The sequence below is a fragment of the Hemibagrus wyckioides genome, linkage group LG10 (assembly GCF_019097595.1).
Source record: "Hemibagrus wyckioides isolate EC202008001 linkage group LG10, SWU_Hwy_1.0, whole genome shotgun sequence".
NCBI classification, from domain to species: domain Eukaryota; kingdom Metazoa; phylum Chordata; class Actinopteri; order Siluriformes; family Bagridae; genus Hemibagrus; species Hemibagrus wyckioides.
The window spans coordinates 25,109,376-25,124,230 of record NC_080719.1 but is presented as its reverse complement, the minus strand read 5'-3'; the positions used below and the strand labels follow the sequence as shown (position 1 = coordinate 25,124,230).

At 38.9% G+C, this 14,855-nt stretch overlaps 1 protein-coding gene across 2 annotated transcripts in view; it reads left to right on the top strand.

Moving 5' to 3' along the window:
* Nucleotides 1-14,855, top strand: part of LOC131360937 (inactive N-acetylated-alpha-linked acidic dipeptidase-like protein 2) — a 266,958-nt gene that overhangs the window by 119,368 nt on the left and 132,735 nt on the right. For both annotated transcript variants that reach the window (XM_058401795.1, XM_058401796.1), the window contains 2 exons: nucleotides 2,269-2,533; nucleotides 11,750-11,869. In XM_058401795.1, the coding sequence (XP_058257778.1) occupies nucleotides 2,269-2,533; nucleotides 11,750-11,869 (385 nt within the window). The remainder of the gene's footprint in view (nucleotides 1-2,268; nucleotides 2,534-11,749; nucleotides 11,870-14,855) is intronic.

Here is a 14,855-nt window from a genome sequence, read left to right as displayed (position 1 = left end):
TTGAGGGCTGTATCATGTTGGCAGAAGGAAAGCATTAGCAATCTGTTTGATTGGAAGGTTTTGGAGGTTGTTGGATTTCATTCATCTTTGTATTTTATTGTCTTGGAGTGAGGACAGAACAATGCCCTCGTGAGTCTTTTATGATAAAGAAATAAAAGAAAGTAAGGTAAATAGAAACACACTCTCCTGAATACATTTGGTGCAATAAAAAAATGTCACAACTGCCAGGTCTATAATCTCAATTCTTAAAATATAAATACAATAAAATAAACCCTAGGAGTACAAAGCCACTCTCTATTTGCTCTAGTTATTTATTTCTATTTCAGATTCAAACTCAAAGTGGGTGTGGCCTAAGCAAGAAGAATTTGTTTATGTACATGTTTGTTTATTTTTTACAAGTTTATTAATAATAACCCAGAGGCCGAATAAAAACAAATCTCAAGTCCTGATCCTTTATTTCATTTTTTTTTTTAATGGAGAAGTGCATTTATATTTCTTCATATGGTTTATGACACTTTATGTTATCAAAATAATACATTGTACATGTGCTAAAATTAAGTTTTATTTCAACAGCCAACTTTTTTTTTATCAATAATTGCTATACATAACGTGTTTGTCCTACATATTTCTATTATGTACTAAAAATAGATAATATTAAAGGAAATGTCTCTAATAGCTCTACAGTTTTTCATAATAAATGAGATCTTGAAAATAACGGACTTCTTATAATATTGCATGCGGGCCTTTTAATATGAAATCAATTCACAGAATCATTTTTAAGAAATATGAAAGCAACCTTTGGAAAAAAGACTGCGAAATTTCTTACATTTGGAAGAACAGGTAATATTAGGCTGTCACTTATAAATAAAAATTCTCAACTTAACAAAATTAATTGAGTAATTGTCACATCCGGACTCCCCCACCCTGTGCGGGGCTCGAACCCAGACCTCCGTGACACGCCATGGAGACAGACCCATACGCAGGATTCCACGAAGCACTGCTTTATTTACGTAGACAGACATGGAGAAGACTAACCTAATCACAAAGACACCACATAGCACTAATTAAACAGAAACAAACAAAAACCTGGACTTGGACTTGGACTTGGACTTGACTGTAACTTACCCATAACACACAGAACATTCAACAATGACAGGGACGCAAGGATCCATATTTATAGGGCTATACATTAAGGTTAATTGGGAACAGGTGACACAACAGGGTAGGAGAACAATGGGAAAGGTGTGGCACAAAATACAAACAAAGAAGCAGGCCTCCAAGGTTCACCGGTCAGCGCCCTCTCCGGGCCTGGCAGGGAACTGTCCAGCTGTTCCTGACAGTAATCATATAAATTAATTGAGTTATCATCATCATATAACTGTAGGACACATTTCGGCAGCATGGACCACACCTTTTTCTTTTTCTTTTATTTGTCCTGGTTATTTTTCTGGTGTTTTGTGTAGTTATTCAACAATATTTCTAACACAATTGTTTTAAATAAAATACTGTATTCCTTTAAACAATGTATTTAAATTTAGTTATTAGTTTAGTTATAATTCTATTTATTTATTATATATTTTTTATACTGTAATTCTCTTAATATGCAGGTAGGTAAATAATTACGGTATTGCGTTTATTCAGTTCTATTTGTAAAATCAGAATAAAGTGTTTCAGCAACTGAAGATTTTTGTGTGTTTTTAGCAGGTGGGTGAAGCTGCCACCTAGCTGTCCTGGAATAACAGAGTTTAACTTTATAATCATAAACTTGAAACTTTCCCCAGATAAGCTGCAAATTACAATGGTAGGGTGCAATTTGTCATCATATCTGCATAATACATGAAGGCACACAGGCACAGCTTTATTTCCATGCTTTATGTTACACTCCGTATCGATAATTCACTCTCTCTTCCTGGTATCATTTTTAATAAAGTGCTTCCACTGAGTGTGAAGACAAATGCATCTAGGGACAGCAATATTCATCAGTTACGTTAACTGAAGCTTGTAGCAAATCTAAATTACAGAGGTCTGTCTTCAGTCCCAGGCTCCTTGTCGTGGCTCACTGGTGCTATCTGTACATCCACAGAGTGTGTAAATACCTTTAATGAATGCAAATGTTAAGCAAAAGCCAACAATGTGCTGATTTAGCTAATGATGATGAGCCTTGTGCATATTCATCAGAGTTTAGTTAAGTGCCTTGTGAGACTGTGTTCAGTATGATGGACAGATGAATCAATATATCTTTCTTTCTTTCTCCATTCGTCCCCACAGTGATTTCGATTCCGTAGCTGGACTCGACGAGGAAGCCCGGGTTAGGTATCTTGCTCGGCGCTGGGAGGAGTTCGGACTGAAGAACGTCCAGCTGATCAATTACACCGTCCTCGTCAGCTCCCCTGGATCCTCTCCGAATACCATCACTGATCTGGCAAAAACGCAGTGTTTCCTGCCGAGTGGAGCAGTCTGTGACTCAAATACCCAAATAGCCATCAATGAGTCCTTTGCCTTTGCAGCCTACTCATCTGTGGGAATTCTAGAGGTACGGAAAAAAAAGGCATAGCATTACTTATTTGCTTCGTAAAAAGTCCAAGGTCATAGCAAAGTCACACTCAAATGTTTAATGTAAAAAATGTGCATTATGGCCTCGCTTGCTCGCTCTACTTCACAGGACGTCAAAGTGCAGCAAATAAGAGAAGTTTAATGGACTTCTCCAGCACTGAATATGTTCTCCAGCTGGAAAGTTAATGCAAAGCCATTATGCTATTCAGCTCACGTCACAGGAATGAATGATATATAGTCAAGCTATTTTTAGGCAATGTGATCTCTGTCTCTAGAGGAAGTGAATGAAAATCTCTTAAAGTCTATTAACACCTTTCAAGTCCAGCATGAGACATCTTAAAAGGATTCAATGACGAAAATGTTGCATTTAGGAGTAACTCTGACTTAGTCTGTCTTTGAAGTCTGTTTGCCAAATAAGGGGTCAGTCATCCATCATTGAGCTGCTGCTTTTCAGAGTGCCCACTGAGGCTTTGATAGAAACCACATTTGCAATATCTAACAATCAGCAGTGCAAAAAAACAAAAAAAAAAAACAAATATAGCTCACTTTGATGGATGAAATGCCTGGGGAGCTTATAGTAATGCGACTGAATCCTGCATCCCATCCCTGAGAGGTCACTGAGCATCACGTATTATGTCTACTTTATGACTCCCTACCATGCAGCATGTTAAAAATGACTCAGTGTGTACAAAACTGATGTATGCATTAGTATTATGGCATAGGTACACATTTTTATGGAAACCACTGATTTTTTTGTGTGTTTTGTTTTGTTTACAGTTCCATATGCGCTATTGATTTTAAGTAGTAATGGGTCTCCAAGAGGATTTTATCCATGGTCCATGGTCCATCATTCATAAACACTGTTATAAACTTTCATTTTTTTATCCACCTTCTCATTCTTTCTCATTTCAATTTTAATCAGCTGAATATTTTATGAAAAGTACCTTTTTGATGATTTGTTTTCTCCCTGTTTGGAAGCAAATTGAATCTCATCTCAAGAAGCAACAAATTAAGAAGTTTATACTGAGTTTTAAATAAAACTTAGAGACAGAAGACATTAGTGAAATTGAAACTGACGAGACATTAATATCCTACTAGATTTGATTAAGTTAAAATCATTGCAGCTTTATTTTGTCGTTATGATGAAACACCCTCATTGGCTGCTTTTGCTTAGGTCACAGTGTCACTATTGTTTCAGGACTGGCTTTGTTTTTTTGCAGCATAAACAGTTTAATGCACAGAATATTTGATTGCTTTGTGAATGCTGGTTAATTTTTAGAACCCTCCAAATCATTGAATTCAGCTGTTCCAATCACTTCAACTGTCAGTGGTGTTATAAAAAAAAGTGGAAGCAATTGGGAACAACAGCAACTCAGCCCTGAAGTGAACAGTTTGGGGATGACCCCTTCCTGTTCCAACATGACTGTACACCAGTGACCAAAGCAAGGTCCATAAAGACATGGATGAGTGAGTTTGGTGTGGAGGAACTTGACTGACCTCCACAGAGTCCTGACCTCAACCCCATAGAACACCTTTGGCCTTCTCGTCCAACATCAGTGCCTGACCTCACAAATGTGCTTCTAGAGGACTGGTCAAAAATTCCCATAAACACACTTCTAAACCTTGTGGAAATCTTTCCCAGAAGAGTTGAAGCTGTTATAGCTGTAAAGGGCGGGACAACTCCATATTACATTCATGTACATGTAAAGGAAGACGTCACAAAACTTTTGCCAATATAGTGTAGTTATCTTCTGTAGTAAATTTGTTTAAATAGTGCATAAATGGGTTAAAGGGTTAATGATCAGCAGCTCAGGGGCTGAACTCCAATGCCAAGCTGCTACTTTTGGGCCTTTGAGCCAGGCTCTTAACCCTCACTGCTCCAGGGTTCTGTGTCAAAGCTGAAACCATTGCTTTGACACCAACTTCCTAAAAATGTGGGATCTGCAAAAAATGCCGCAATGTAAAGTATGTGACAAATAAAATCTTCTTCTTCTTCTTCTTCTTCTCCTCCTTTTTCTATTGCTGCTACCTATTGATTGGGAAAAGATTTGTTTATATGACCAATGAATAGGGTAAAGAATAAAACATAGTGAGACATGCTGTTAGGAAACTAATCAATGACATTGTGGTGTGATGCAAACTAATAAAGGAGAAAGCTCAACACAGGTGTAGGCAATAATGCCACTTGAGGCTAACAGCTGGTTGCGGGACATGGGTAGAGACAGGACCAGAATGTTCACAAACATTTCCCAAACTTCACTAAGGTCTACAAGCATGGAGGCACCACACTCACCTTCCCAGAATCCACCTGCACTCCCTTGTTCTCAGTGAAATTTCTTTTGATTGTGTGCACCTGTGTTTAATTATTATGTTGTCTTTAGCTCTGTTTCTAAGCACATCTGTTTCAGTTGTTCTTTGCGAAGTAATCTGTCAGGGAAACAGACTCCCAGATGCAAATGCAGGTCAGTTTATTAGGTTTCAGCAAACAATCCAAAATGTATCAAACAAAGAACCGGTCAAATTCGATTAGCAAACAGGATTACACCAGCTACACAAAAATAAAGTGTGCAAAGTCAAAAACCGAGATGATTAGTACTGGCATAGAGTGTAACTGAGTTGTTCTAATTAAATATAAAGAGAAAATTCTGTAGCCTTAGAAACAGTGTACTGTATTTTATCCAGGAACTGCTTTTTATTTCAATTGAGGATTAACTTCTGCAGTGGTCAGTAATACATTAGGAGTCTAATGGTGGGGTGGGTGGTGCTCAGGATGGGGTTGTCCCTTGGGTAATCAGTTTCAATGAGCTTTATCCTCAGCTCACTTTCTTCCCACAGCAGATTAGCAACGATCGGGTCCCGGCACAATGCAATTACTGGTTTTAATTTCGAGGAGAGAAAGAACTGTTGGGTTTCTAAGCTCTGATTATATGCATTTTTTTCCTGGCTCCTTTTAAAATTGGATTTGGTTAACAATTGACTTATATTGAGAACATCATTGTTTGCTTATTAATTGAAGGGATTTTTTCTGCCTGATACATGTCATTTAGCTGTTGATGTAACAAGTAGAGTCTCAGAATCTGTCTATCTGTGTGTAAAGCTGTGATGGTGGTAGAGAATAAGGCAAAAAGAGACAGATCTGCTTTCAGCTATGTGTTTTCTCTGTATAAAAGCCATTTAGAAAGCTAAGTGTGTGCTACCACATCATCCAGCTGTGCCAGTTTCATCCTTGTGGACTCACTAGAAGCTTAATGTAGGCACTATGAATTTAAATTTGTTTAGCAGTTCTGCATAAAGCCTGGAAGAATCTCATTAAGTATTACCAAAGCGCAATTGTCCTTTTGGTGCCTCCATGTTGTGTACATATATGTGTAAATGTGTGTATGCTAAATGATTTATTTACAATTAGATGACTTTTAGATGACTAGTTGCTCCCTTGAGTATTACCACTTGCTGCAACATGTGCACTTCATTGTGGCTTTTGTCTGTTCTTTCTCATTTGTGGAAATGTTTAAAAGTAATAAAAATAATAGAAAAAACATTGTGTAAATTTACAGAGGAAACCAAATGCAATGTTTTTCTTTTCCATTGAAAGTCACATGAAAGTATGTTTATTCCAAAGAGAATATATTACTTCATTTCAGGCAACAATGGGCTTAGAAATTCTAATTATGAGACTGAGCAGTTTTGAAATTTAAAAGTAATTTCCAAAGTTTTAAAATAATGACACATGGCAGGATTGGTCAACTGTGCCCATGAGAACAGCTGGGATTGGTCAAGAGTGCTTTTAGGAACTGGTGGGATTGGTCATGGATGTTTGTGGGATTGGGCGGGTCAATAGTGTCAACAGGAGCTGGTGGAATTGGTGAAGAGTGACCATGGGAGCTGGCAGTATTGCTAAAGAGTGTCTATGGGACTGGGCAGGAAGGGGCAGAAAGGGTCAGAAGTGCCCATGTGAACAGCTCGGATTGATCAAGACTGCTGTTAGGAATTGTTGGAACTGGTCATGAATGTTTGTGGGACTGGGCAGGATTGGTTAATGGTGTCAACAGGAGCTGGTGGAATTGGTCAAGAGTGCCCATGGGAGTAGGCTGGATTTGTCAACTGTGTCTACATTAGTTACAGGAACTGGTCAACAAGGTCTACTGGTGCAGGCAGAATTGCTCAAGTGTCCATGGGAGTGGGTGGAATTGATCAGAATTCCTCCATCAGGGGAAAGATTTGCAGTTAATGCAATTAGCAACTGTTATATTTGGCTGATCTGGCCACAGCTGTCTAAGTGGTGCTGTCTCCTCAAATCAAAGCATAAAGAAGGTTTGAAGTTTGTATATCATTAGAATATTGGTGTTCTGAGTTCAGAGCTCCAGTGAAACCAGGCTGGTAGAAACATGTTGCTGCTGTTCATGCTAGTGTTTTGCTCTCTTGAACTATTGCTCATAGGTTTCTCAAATAGATGAAAATTTCTTCCACCGGCCTGACTCTGTTTTCTCTGTTTACCCAACAGTGAATAATGATGGCCATCACTGAAAACTCTTTTTATAGTAACTTTCAGTTGATGTTTAGATTCTTCCATGATCGGCAATAACGCATATGAGAAAACATTTGTTTTCACTGAAAAAAGAGAAAGATCTTATATGAAGTGAAGCAAAGTGGTCTCTGTTATGAATGCCCTTGTTAACATCATTACCGTAATGACAGCTTCTCAGTGCACATCTCATCCTTTTCTAATTTATCTGCCTGTAGCGCTCTCGAGTTAGACAGAACTTTATATGTTGCCAATCCTGACACGTTATAAATCTCCCATGTCTATAGCATTTCTAGCTCTGCTATTCCAAATGAGATGTTGCTGTTTTCTCTGGAATTGAATTTCATTTAGTTCTGCTGACAAATACATTTGGTAAAGATGATTTGCTTTCCACTTTAATTCCAGCTTTTAATTTTGTCCCTAACCTTTGCTGCATGGGCAAGTTTTTTAACTTCTTTAACTACTGATCATGTTTAATTTCAACTTAAGGAAATAATGATTATAGGGGATAAAGCATTTAGGTAAGAAGAGAATATCTGAAAAGGTTTTTATAGATTTATACAATAGTGTAATTGAATTCTAAACTTTGATTGGTGTTACTTCATCTTCTGTAATAGTATAGCTGTAACTGAAATGACAGGTTTATGTTAATGCAGTTATTCTAGTGCATTATAGTTTCTATAGTAACAGCTAATTCACAGGAAAATGGAGGTCAAAAGCTCTACATAATAGAGTAGGTTTAAGCCTAATAATAACTGATTCAAAGCATATTATTGATCAACATATATACAGATACATACTGTACATTTAAAGAAAATCATATAGTCATTTTTATGGCGAGTTTTTCCAATAGGACAACGTAATAGGTTTGATCAACATTTATGTAAGGACCAGTCAGGGTGCCCATGCTGACCCCTGTGCACCTCTGAAAGCACCAACAATGGGCATGGGAGCATCAGAACTGGACCACATTTTCTTTTACATCACGTGGATGGCTGGGTGCATGTGCATCTCTTACCTGGGGAACACATGGCACCAGCATGCACTATGGGAAGAAGGCGAGTCAGTAGAGGCAGTGTCCTGCTTTGGGCAATGTTCTGCTGAGAAACCTTGGGTTCTGCCATGTGGATGTTACTGTGACACGTACCACCTACTGCATTGTTGCAGACCATGCACCCCCTTTCAGCAAGATAATGCACCGTGCCACAAAGCAGAAATGGTTCAGGAATGGTTTGATGACCACAACAACCAGTTTGAGGTGTTGACTTGGCCTCTAAATTCCCCAGATCTCAATCCAATCCAGCATCTGTGGGATGTGCTGGACAAACAAGTCCAATCCATGGAGGCCCCACCTCACAACTTACAGGACTTAAAGGATCTGCTGCTAACATCTTGGTGCCAGATCCCACAGCACACCTTCAGGGATCTAGTGGAGTCCATACCTTGATGGGTCAGGGCTGTTTTGGCAGCAAAAGGGGGACCAACACAATATTAGTCATGTGGTCATAAGGTTATGCCTGATCAGTGTAAGTATTAGACCATTAAATGGTTAAACATCTGATGATCAGTGTGGTAGAAAAAGAAGAAGAAGAAGAAGAAGAAGAAGAAGAAGAAGAAAATATTTTGGGCTATGCTGTTATGGGAAAATAATCCACTTCAGGTCAGAGTCACGTCAGGCCATAACACACCATCCTGTTATGAATCATTTCACTATAACAGCATGGATCGTCAAGTTTTATTCCTTACAGCACTCCCCTTTTTGTAGGAAAAGCTACATCACTGCACCCACACTGTCCTGCTATCTTTACAGTGTCATGCCTGTTTACAATTCCTCAACTGAATGTACAGATAAGGATAGCAACTTTAAAAAATCCCTTAATAAACCAAATACTGCTTAGCTAATAGAAAGATGATTATAGTGTGTTATACAGACACCCTTTACCCAGGTTTTTTTTTTAAGACTTTGGGGCACAAGATGTTTGGTTGTTTGCTCTCAAATGGCTCCTTTTGTGTTTCTCTTTCATTCAGATTTCTTTAAACAGGATTCATACCTTATGTGCAGAACTCCTTCTTGAAGAATTGGAGGAAAATGATGAGAAAAATTGAAGTTTTTCTTAATCTTAGTGCCTCAATTTCTTTCCTTCACTATATGTGAAGAATATAAATATGACTTTCTTGACCTCCTTGAGTTCTGGATGCCCAAGCTGTTTTACTGTCAGAAACTCATGACAGCATCACACTGAAATCAATCATCTGGAAAGAATGCTAGGGGATGTGTGATTTATGAAAATGAAATGCAGGTTACTATGTATTATGAATTGTTAATGATATATCATTTTTTTGCTCATGACTCAGGATTGTTTTGAAGACTTTGAGGCATAAGATGGATGTTTGGTTGGTTGTTTGCTCTCAGCCAGTCTTCTTTCATCAGAGGCAACAGTGCATGGTCTGATTCATGAGTAAATATTTCAGGACAGTTTCCAGGATGGTGGAGATGAATAGAGTTAATGTACTAATCACTAAAAACAAAATTAGATCCTGTAAAACTGAACTGCTGCTGTAATCATAAAGGTGCCCTGTGATTATCCCAGCACTCTTACACTCACAATACGATACAATAAACATACACTATATTGCCAAAAGTATTCGCTCACCTGCCTTGACTCGCATATGAACTTAAGTGACATCCCATTCCTAATCCGTAGGGTTCAATATGACGTCGGTCCACCCTTTACAGCTATAACAGCTTCAACTCTTCTGGGAAGGCTGTCCACAAGGTTTAGGAGTGTGTTTACGGGAATTTTTGACCATTCTTCCAGAAGTGCATTTGTGAGGTCACACATTGATGTTGGACGAGAAGGCCTGGCTCTCAGTCTCCGCTCTAATTCATCCCAAAGGTGTTCTATCGGGTTGAGGTCAGGACTCTGTGCAGGCCAGTCAAGTTCATCCACACCAGACTCTGTCATCCATGTCTTTATGGACCTTGCTTTGGTCACTGGTGCACAGTCATGTTGGAAGAGGAAGGGGCCAGCTCCAAACTGTTCCCACAAAGTTGGGAGCATGGAATTGTCCAAAATGTCTTGGTATGCTGAAGCATTCAGAGTTCCTTTCACTGGAACTAAGGGGCTAAGCCCAGCTCCTGAAAAACAACCCCACACCATAATCCCCCCTCCACCAAACTTTACACTTGGCACAATGCAGTCAGACAAGTACCGTTCTCCTGGCAACCGCCAAACCCAGACTCGTCCATCAGATTGCCAGATGGAGAAGCGCGATTCGTCCCTCCAGAGAACACGTCTCCACTGCTCTAGAGTCCAGTGGCGGCGTGCTTTACACCACTGCATCCGACTCTTTGCATTGCACTTGGTGATGTATGGCTTGGATGCAGCGGCTCGGCCATGGAAACCCATTCCATGAAGTTCTCTGCGCACTGTTCTTGAGCTAATCTGAAGGCCACATGAAGTTTGGAGGTCTGTAGCGATTGACTCTGCAGAAAGTTAGCGACCTCTTCGCACTATGCGCCTCAGCATCCGCTGACCCCGCTCCGTCAGTTTACGTGGCCTACCACTTCGTGGCTGAGTTGCTGTCGTTCCCAAACACTTCCACGTTCTTATAATACAGCTGACAGTTGACTGTGGAATATTTAGGAGCGAGGAAATTTCACGACTGGATTTGTTGCACAGGTGGCATCCTATCACAGTTCCACGCTGGAATTCACTGAGCTCCTGAGAGCGACCCATTCTTTCACAAATAAAACAGTCTGCATGCCTAGGTGCTTGATTTTATACACCTGTGGCCATGGAAGTGATTGGAACACCTGATTCTGATTATTTGGATGGGTGAGCGAATACTTTTGGCAATATAGTGTACCTGAAACACACTGAATACTGATTAATTTCACTTTTATACAATTGTATACTGTAATGATTTATCCGACTCAGACGAGGATGGGTTTTCTTTTGTCTGCTTTTGTGTGATTCCTTGTCATTGTCACTTCTGGCTTGCTCTTTATACACCGATCAGGCATAACATTATAACCACCTGCCTAATATTGTGCTTGTCCCCTTTTTGGCACCAAAACAGAATGCCTTTCTATCAGAACCAGCATTAACTTCTTCAGCAGTTTGATCAACAGTAGCTCGTCTGTTGGATCGGATCACACGGGTCAGCCTTCTCTCCCTACATGCATCAATGAGCCTTGACTGCCCATGACCCTGTCACAGGTTGACCACTGTTCCTTCCTTGAACCACTTTTGATAGATACTGACCACTGCAGACCGGGAACACCCCACAAGAGCTGCAGTTTTGGAGATGCTCTGATCCAGTGGTCTAGCCATCACAATTTGGCCCTTTTGGTCAAACTCGCTCAAATCCTTCTAACACATCAACTTTGAGGACAAAATGTTGACTTGCTGCCTAATATATCCCACCCACTAACAGGTGCCATGATGAGGAGATCATCAGTCTTATTCACTTCACCTCTCACAGCTCATAATGTTATGGCTGATCGGTGTATTTCTATAACACTGCTTTGTCTATTGCTAACAGTGCTAAAATCAATATCTAAATAAATATCAATATCTGAAGCCTGATATTAGTTCTCCACTGATGAATACAGATCTAGTTGGCATTCTAATATGACTAATCTGTGTTTAATCTTTATTCTCTCTAAAGGCAGAGTTGGTGGACGTACAGTATGGAAGTTCTGAAGATTTGAGGCTAATCCGAACTAAGATGAACGTGACCAATAAAATCGCTCTGCTTAAAATCGGACCAGTGCCTTTACTCAACACGGTATGTATAAAAAAATCATTTCTTACTTCATGTTATAAAGTACTGTCAGAGGCTTGGTTCTGCATTGAGTTTTCGGATTGATGATTTATTACGAAGCAGTAAGAGTCCCTGAAACACATTAGTTGGTAACTAGGCTTATAATTACATGCATATATTTAATATAGATTGAACACTCGAGAAAGGCATGATGTAATATTCCAATATGATTTTATTCTCATGGGAAAACCAATGTGATGAATCGTGAGACAAATATAAGTCTCTAAAACCATATCTATTTCAATCACAGAACAATTTCGCTCTAAAGTCCACAGTGAGACATTTACCCTGTACTGAAATATGTCAACTGCGCTATTATTGGCACGTACATTATTTATCCCTGCCAGTCAAAAGATCTCCCTATAACTCCCTATTTTATTTTATCACTTTCAAGATTCAAAGGAACAGGTACACCTGAATCATGAACTGTTTATTTATTAAGTGTTTAGTGAATTAAGAACCGCTAGATAAGACTTTATTTTAATGAAGGAGGAGCTCAGAAAGAATTGATTATGACTATGATTGAAGAGGAAGCACAGGATATTTTTGCCTAAGCTGGCGTTACAATCAGCCTGATTTTTTAAATAGTTTAAATGATGCAAATCATAACATTCTACATAGGGAAGACTATTTTAAGATACCTTAACTGGAATCTACAACATCAGACAATGATTTCTCAGGAAAATCTAACAGGGGTCCAGTAAAATGTGTCCAGCGACACCCCTAGTCTTTTCTCCTGTCCTGTCATTGGTTGGTTGCCCTAATGGGTTTATCTGTTCTGTGTTTGTACACTATGGTACATCTTCACAACATCTCCTCAATTGTGTGATCCTTATTTCCTGTCCCATGTCCACTCCTGAGTTTTTCTTTAATCCCCATATTGTCATTACTGATTATGATTTTTCTTGCTTGATGTTAATGACCTCCAATATGGATGCTGAATATGATTTTTTCATCCACTGAGATGGAGATGCTGATCATCATGCCATTTTTAACATTACATTACAATTTCTACTCTATGTTTATCAATTTCACTGTCAGTGAATATTTTATTTAAATATGTAGGCCTAACTGCTTTTGCCTTTTAAGTATGTCCTCTGTTAATAAATCACTCATCTATTTTTACATAAAAGACTACACACATTATACATTATAGTAATAAATGCATGTAATTAAACTATAAACAAATGAACTGCGACTGCTATGCTCATCGGACGAAACCTCAAATTATTACTGATAGATTTAGACCTGGTGTCCAGTATTTGTGTCTTAAACCTTTTTTTTATTGAGTTCAGTCATTTCAGCCACATATTTTCCTTAAGGGGAACGTTTAGCCCTGTGGTGCTCTCCGGTAGGCTGATAAATGAGGATTATTTATTTATTTATTTATTTATTTATTTATTTATTTTATGATCCAATTATTTGTGCATGGATGTAACTGGAAATGCTGTATAAACAGTCTGGAAGAAAAATGCATTTATTTTTCTTGCTGCTAGATCATTATAGATACCTACACAGTCCAAACAAATTACTGAATATACTGTATGTAGTACATTAATCATCTGTTTTTGCTATAAATAAATAACGTTTTTATGCCTTTAACCCTTTTGTTTTATGCCCTTTTAACTCTTTAATATATTCTCTTAGTCAACTTCAACTCTCTCTCTCTCTCTCTCTCTCTCTCTCTCTCTTTGTATATATAAGAGATCAGACATAATATTATGACCACCTACCTAATATTGTGTTGGTCCCGCTTTTGCTGCCAAAACAGCCCTGACCCGTCCTGCACTGTGTATTCTGACACCTTTCTATCAGAACCAGCATTAACTTCTTCAGCAGTTTGATCAACAGTAGCTCGTCTGTTGGATCGGATCACACGGACCAGCCTTCTCTCCCCGCGTGCATCAATGAGCCTTGACCGCCCATGACCCTGTCACCTGTTCACCACTGTTCCTTCCTTGGACCACTTTTGATAGATACTGACCACTGCAGACCGGGAACACCCCACAAGAGCTGCAGTTTTGGAGATGCTCTGATCCAGTGGTCTAGCCATCACAATTTGGCCCTTTTGGTCAAACTCGCTCAAATCCTTAAGCTTGTCCATTTTTCCTGCTTCTAACATCAACTTTGAGGACAAAATGTTGACTTGCTGCCTAATATATCCCACCCACTAACAGGTGCCATGATGAGGAGATACTCAGTCTTATTCACTTCACTTCTTACTGCTCATAATGATATGGCTGTTCGGTGTGTATTTGTCATGAAACAGTTCAAATTAGCCTGAAGAACCTGAGCTCAGGTTGCTTACTTGCTTTCCTCTGGGTTCTCTGGTTTCCTCCCACTTCCTGGAAACATGCCAGTAGGTAGAAACAGACTCCAAACTGTCCTTGGGAGTGAATATTTGTGTATCAGTGCTGAGGAGTGTGGATTTAAATGATATCTGATTTTTGATCATAGAAGCTGATGCTGAAACTGAGAAAGGTTTCTGTGATTATTACAGTTTCATACAGATTTATTTAACAAAAGAATTCAATCCTTGTGTGCAGCAGCATCAGCTACTTCTTGAAGATTTGGAGGAAAAGATGTTTAAGGGGGGAAAAAAATGAAATTTAATCTTGGTGCCTCAATTTCCTTTCTCTCACTGTATATACAGAATAGAAATATAACTTCCTTGACCTCCTTGACAGGAGTCTTAGTAGTTTGAACACCCATACAAATAAAATGCGGTGTATGATTAAAGTGTTGTGGGTGAAATTGTTGGGTTCTGGAGGCCAAAGGTGCTTTAATGTCTGAAAATCAACAGAGGATCATATTGAACTCAATAATCTATAAAGAATGCCAGGGGTCGTGCGATGAGCAGTGATGAAATGTTTTATAGTGCTTAAATCACAACACAAGGTCAACTATGAACATATTCCTGTCTTGTTATAAAGCATTCAGAAGGTATTAT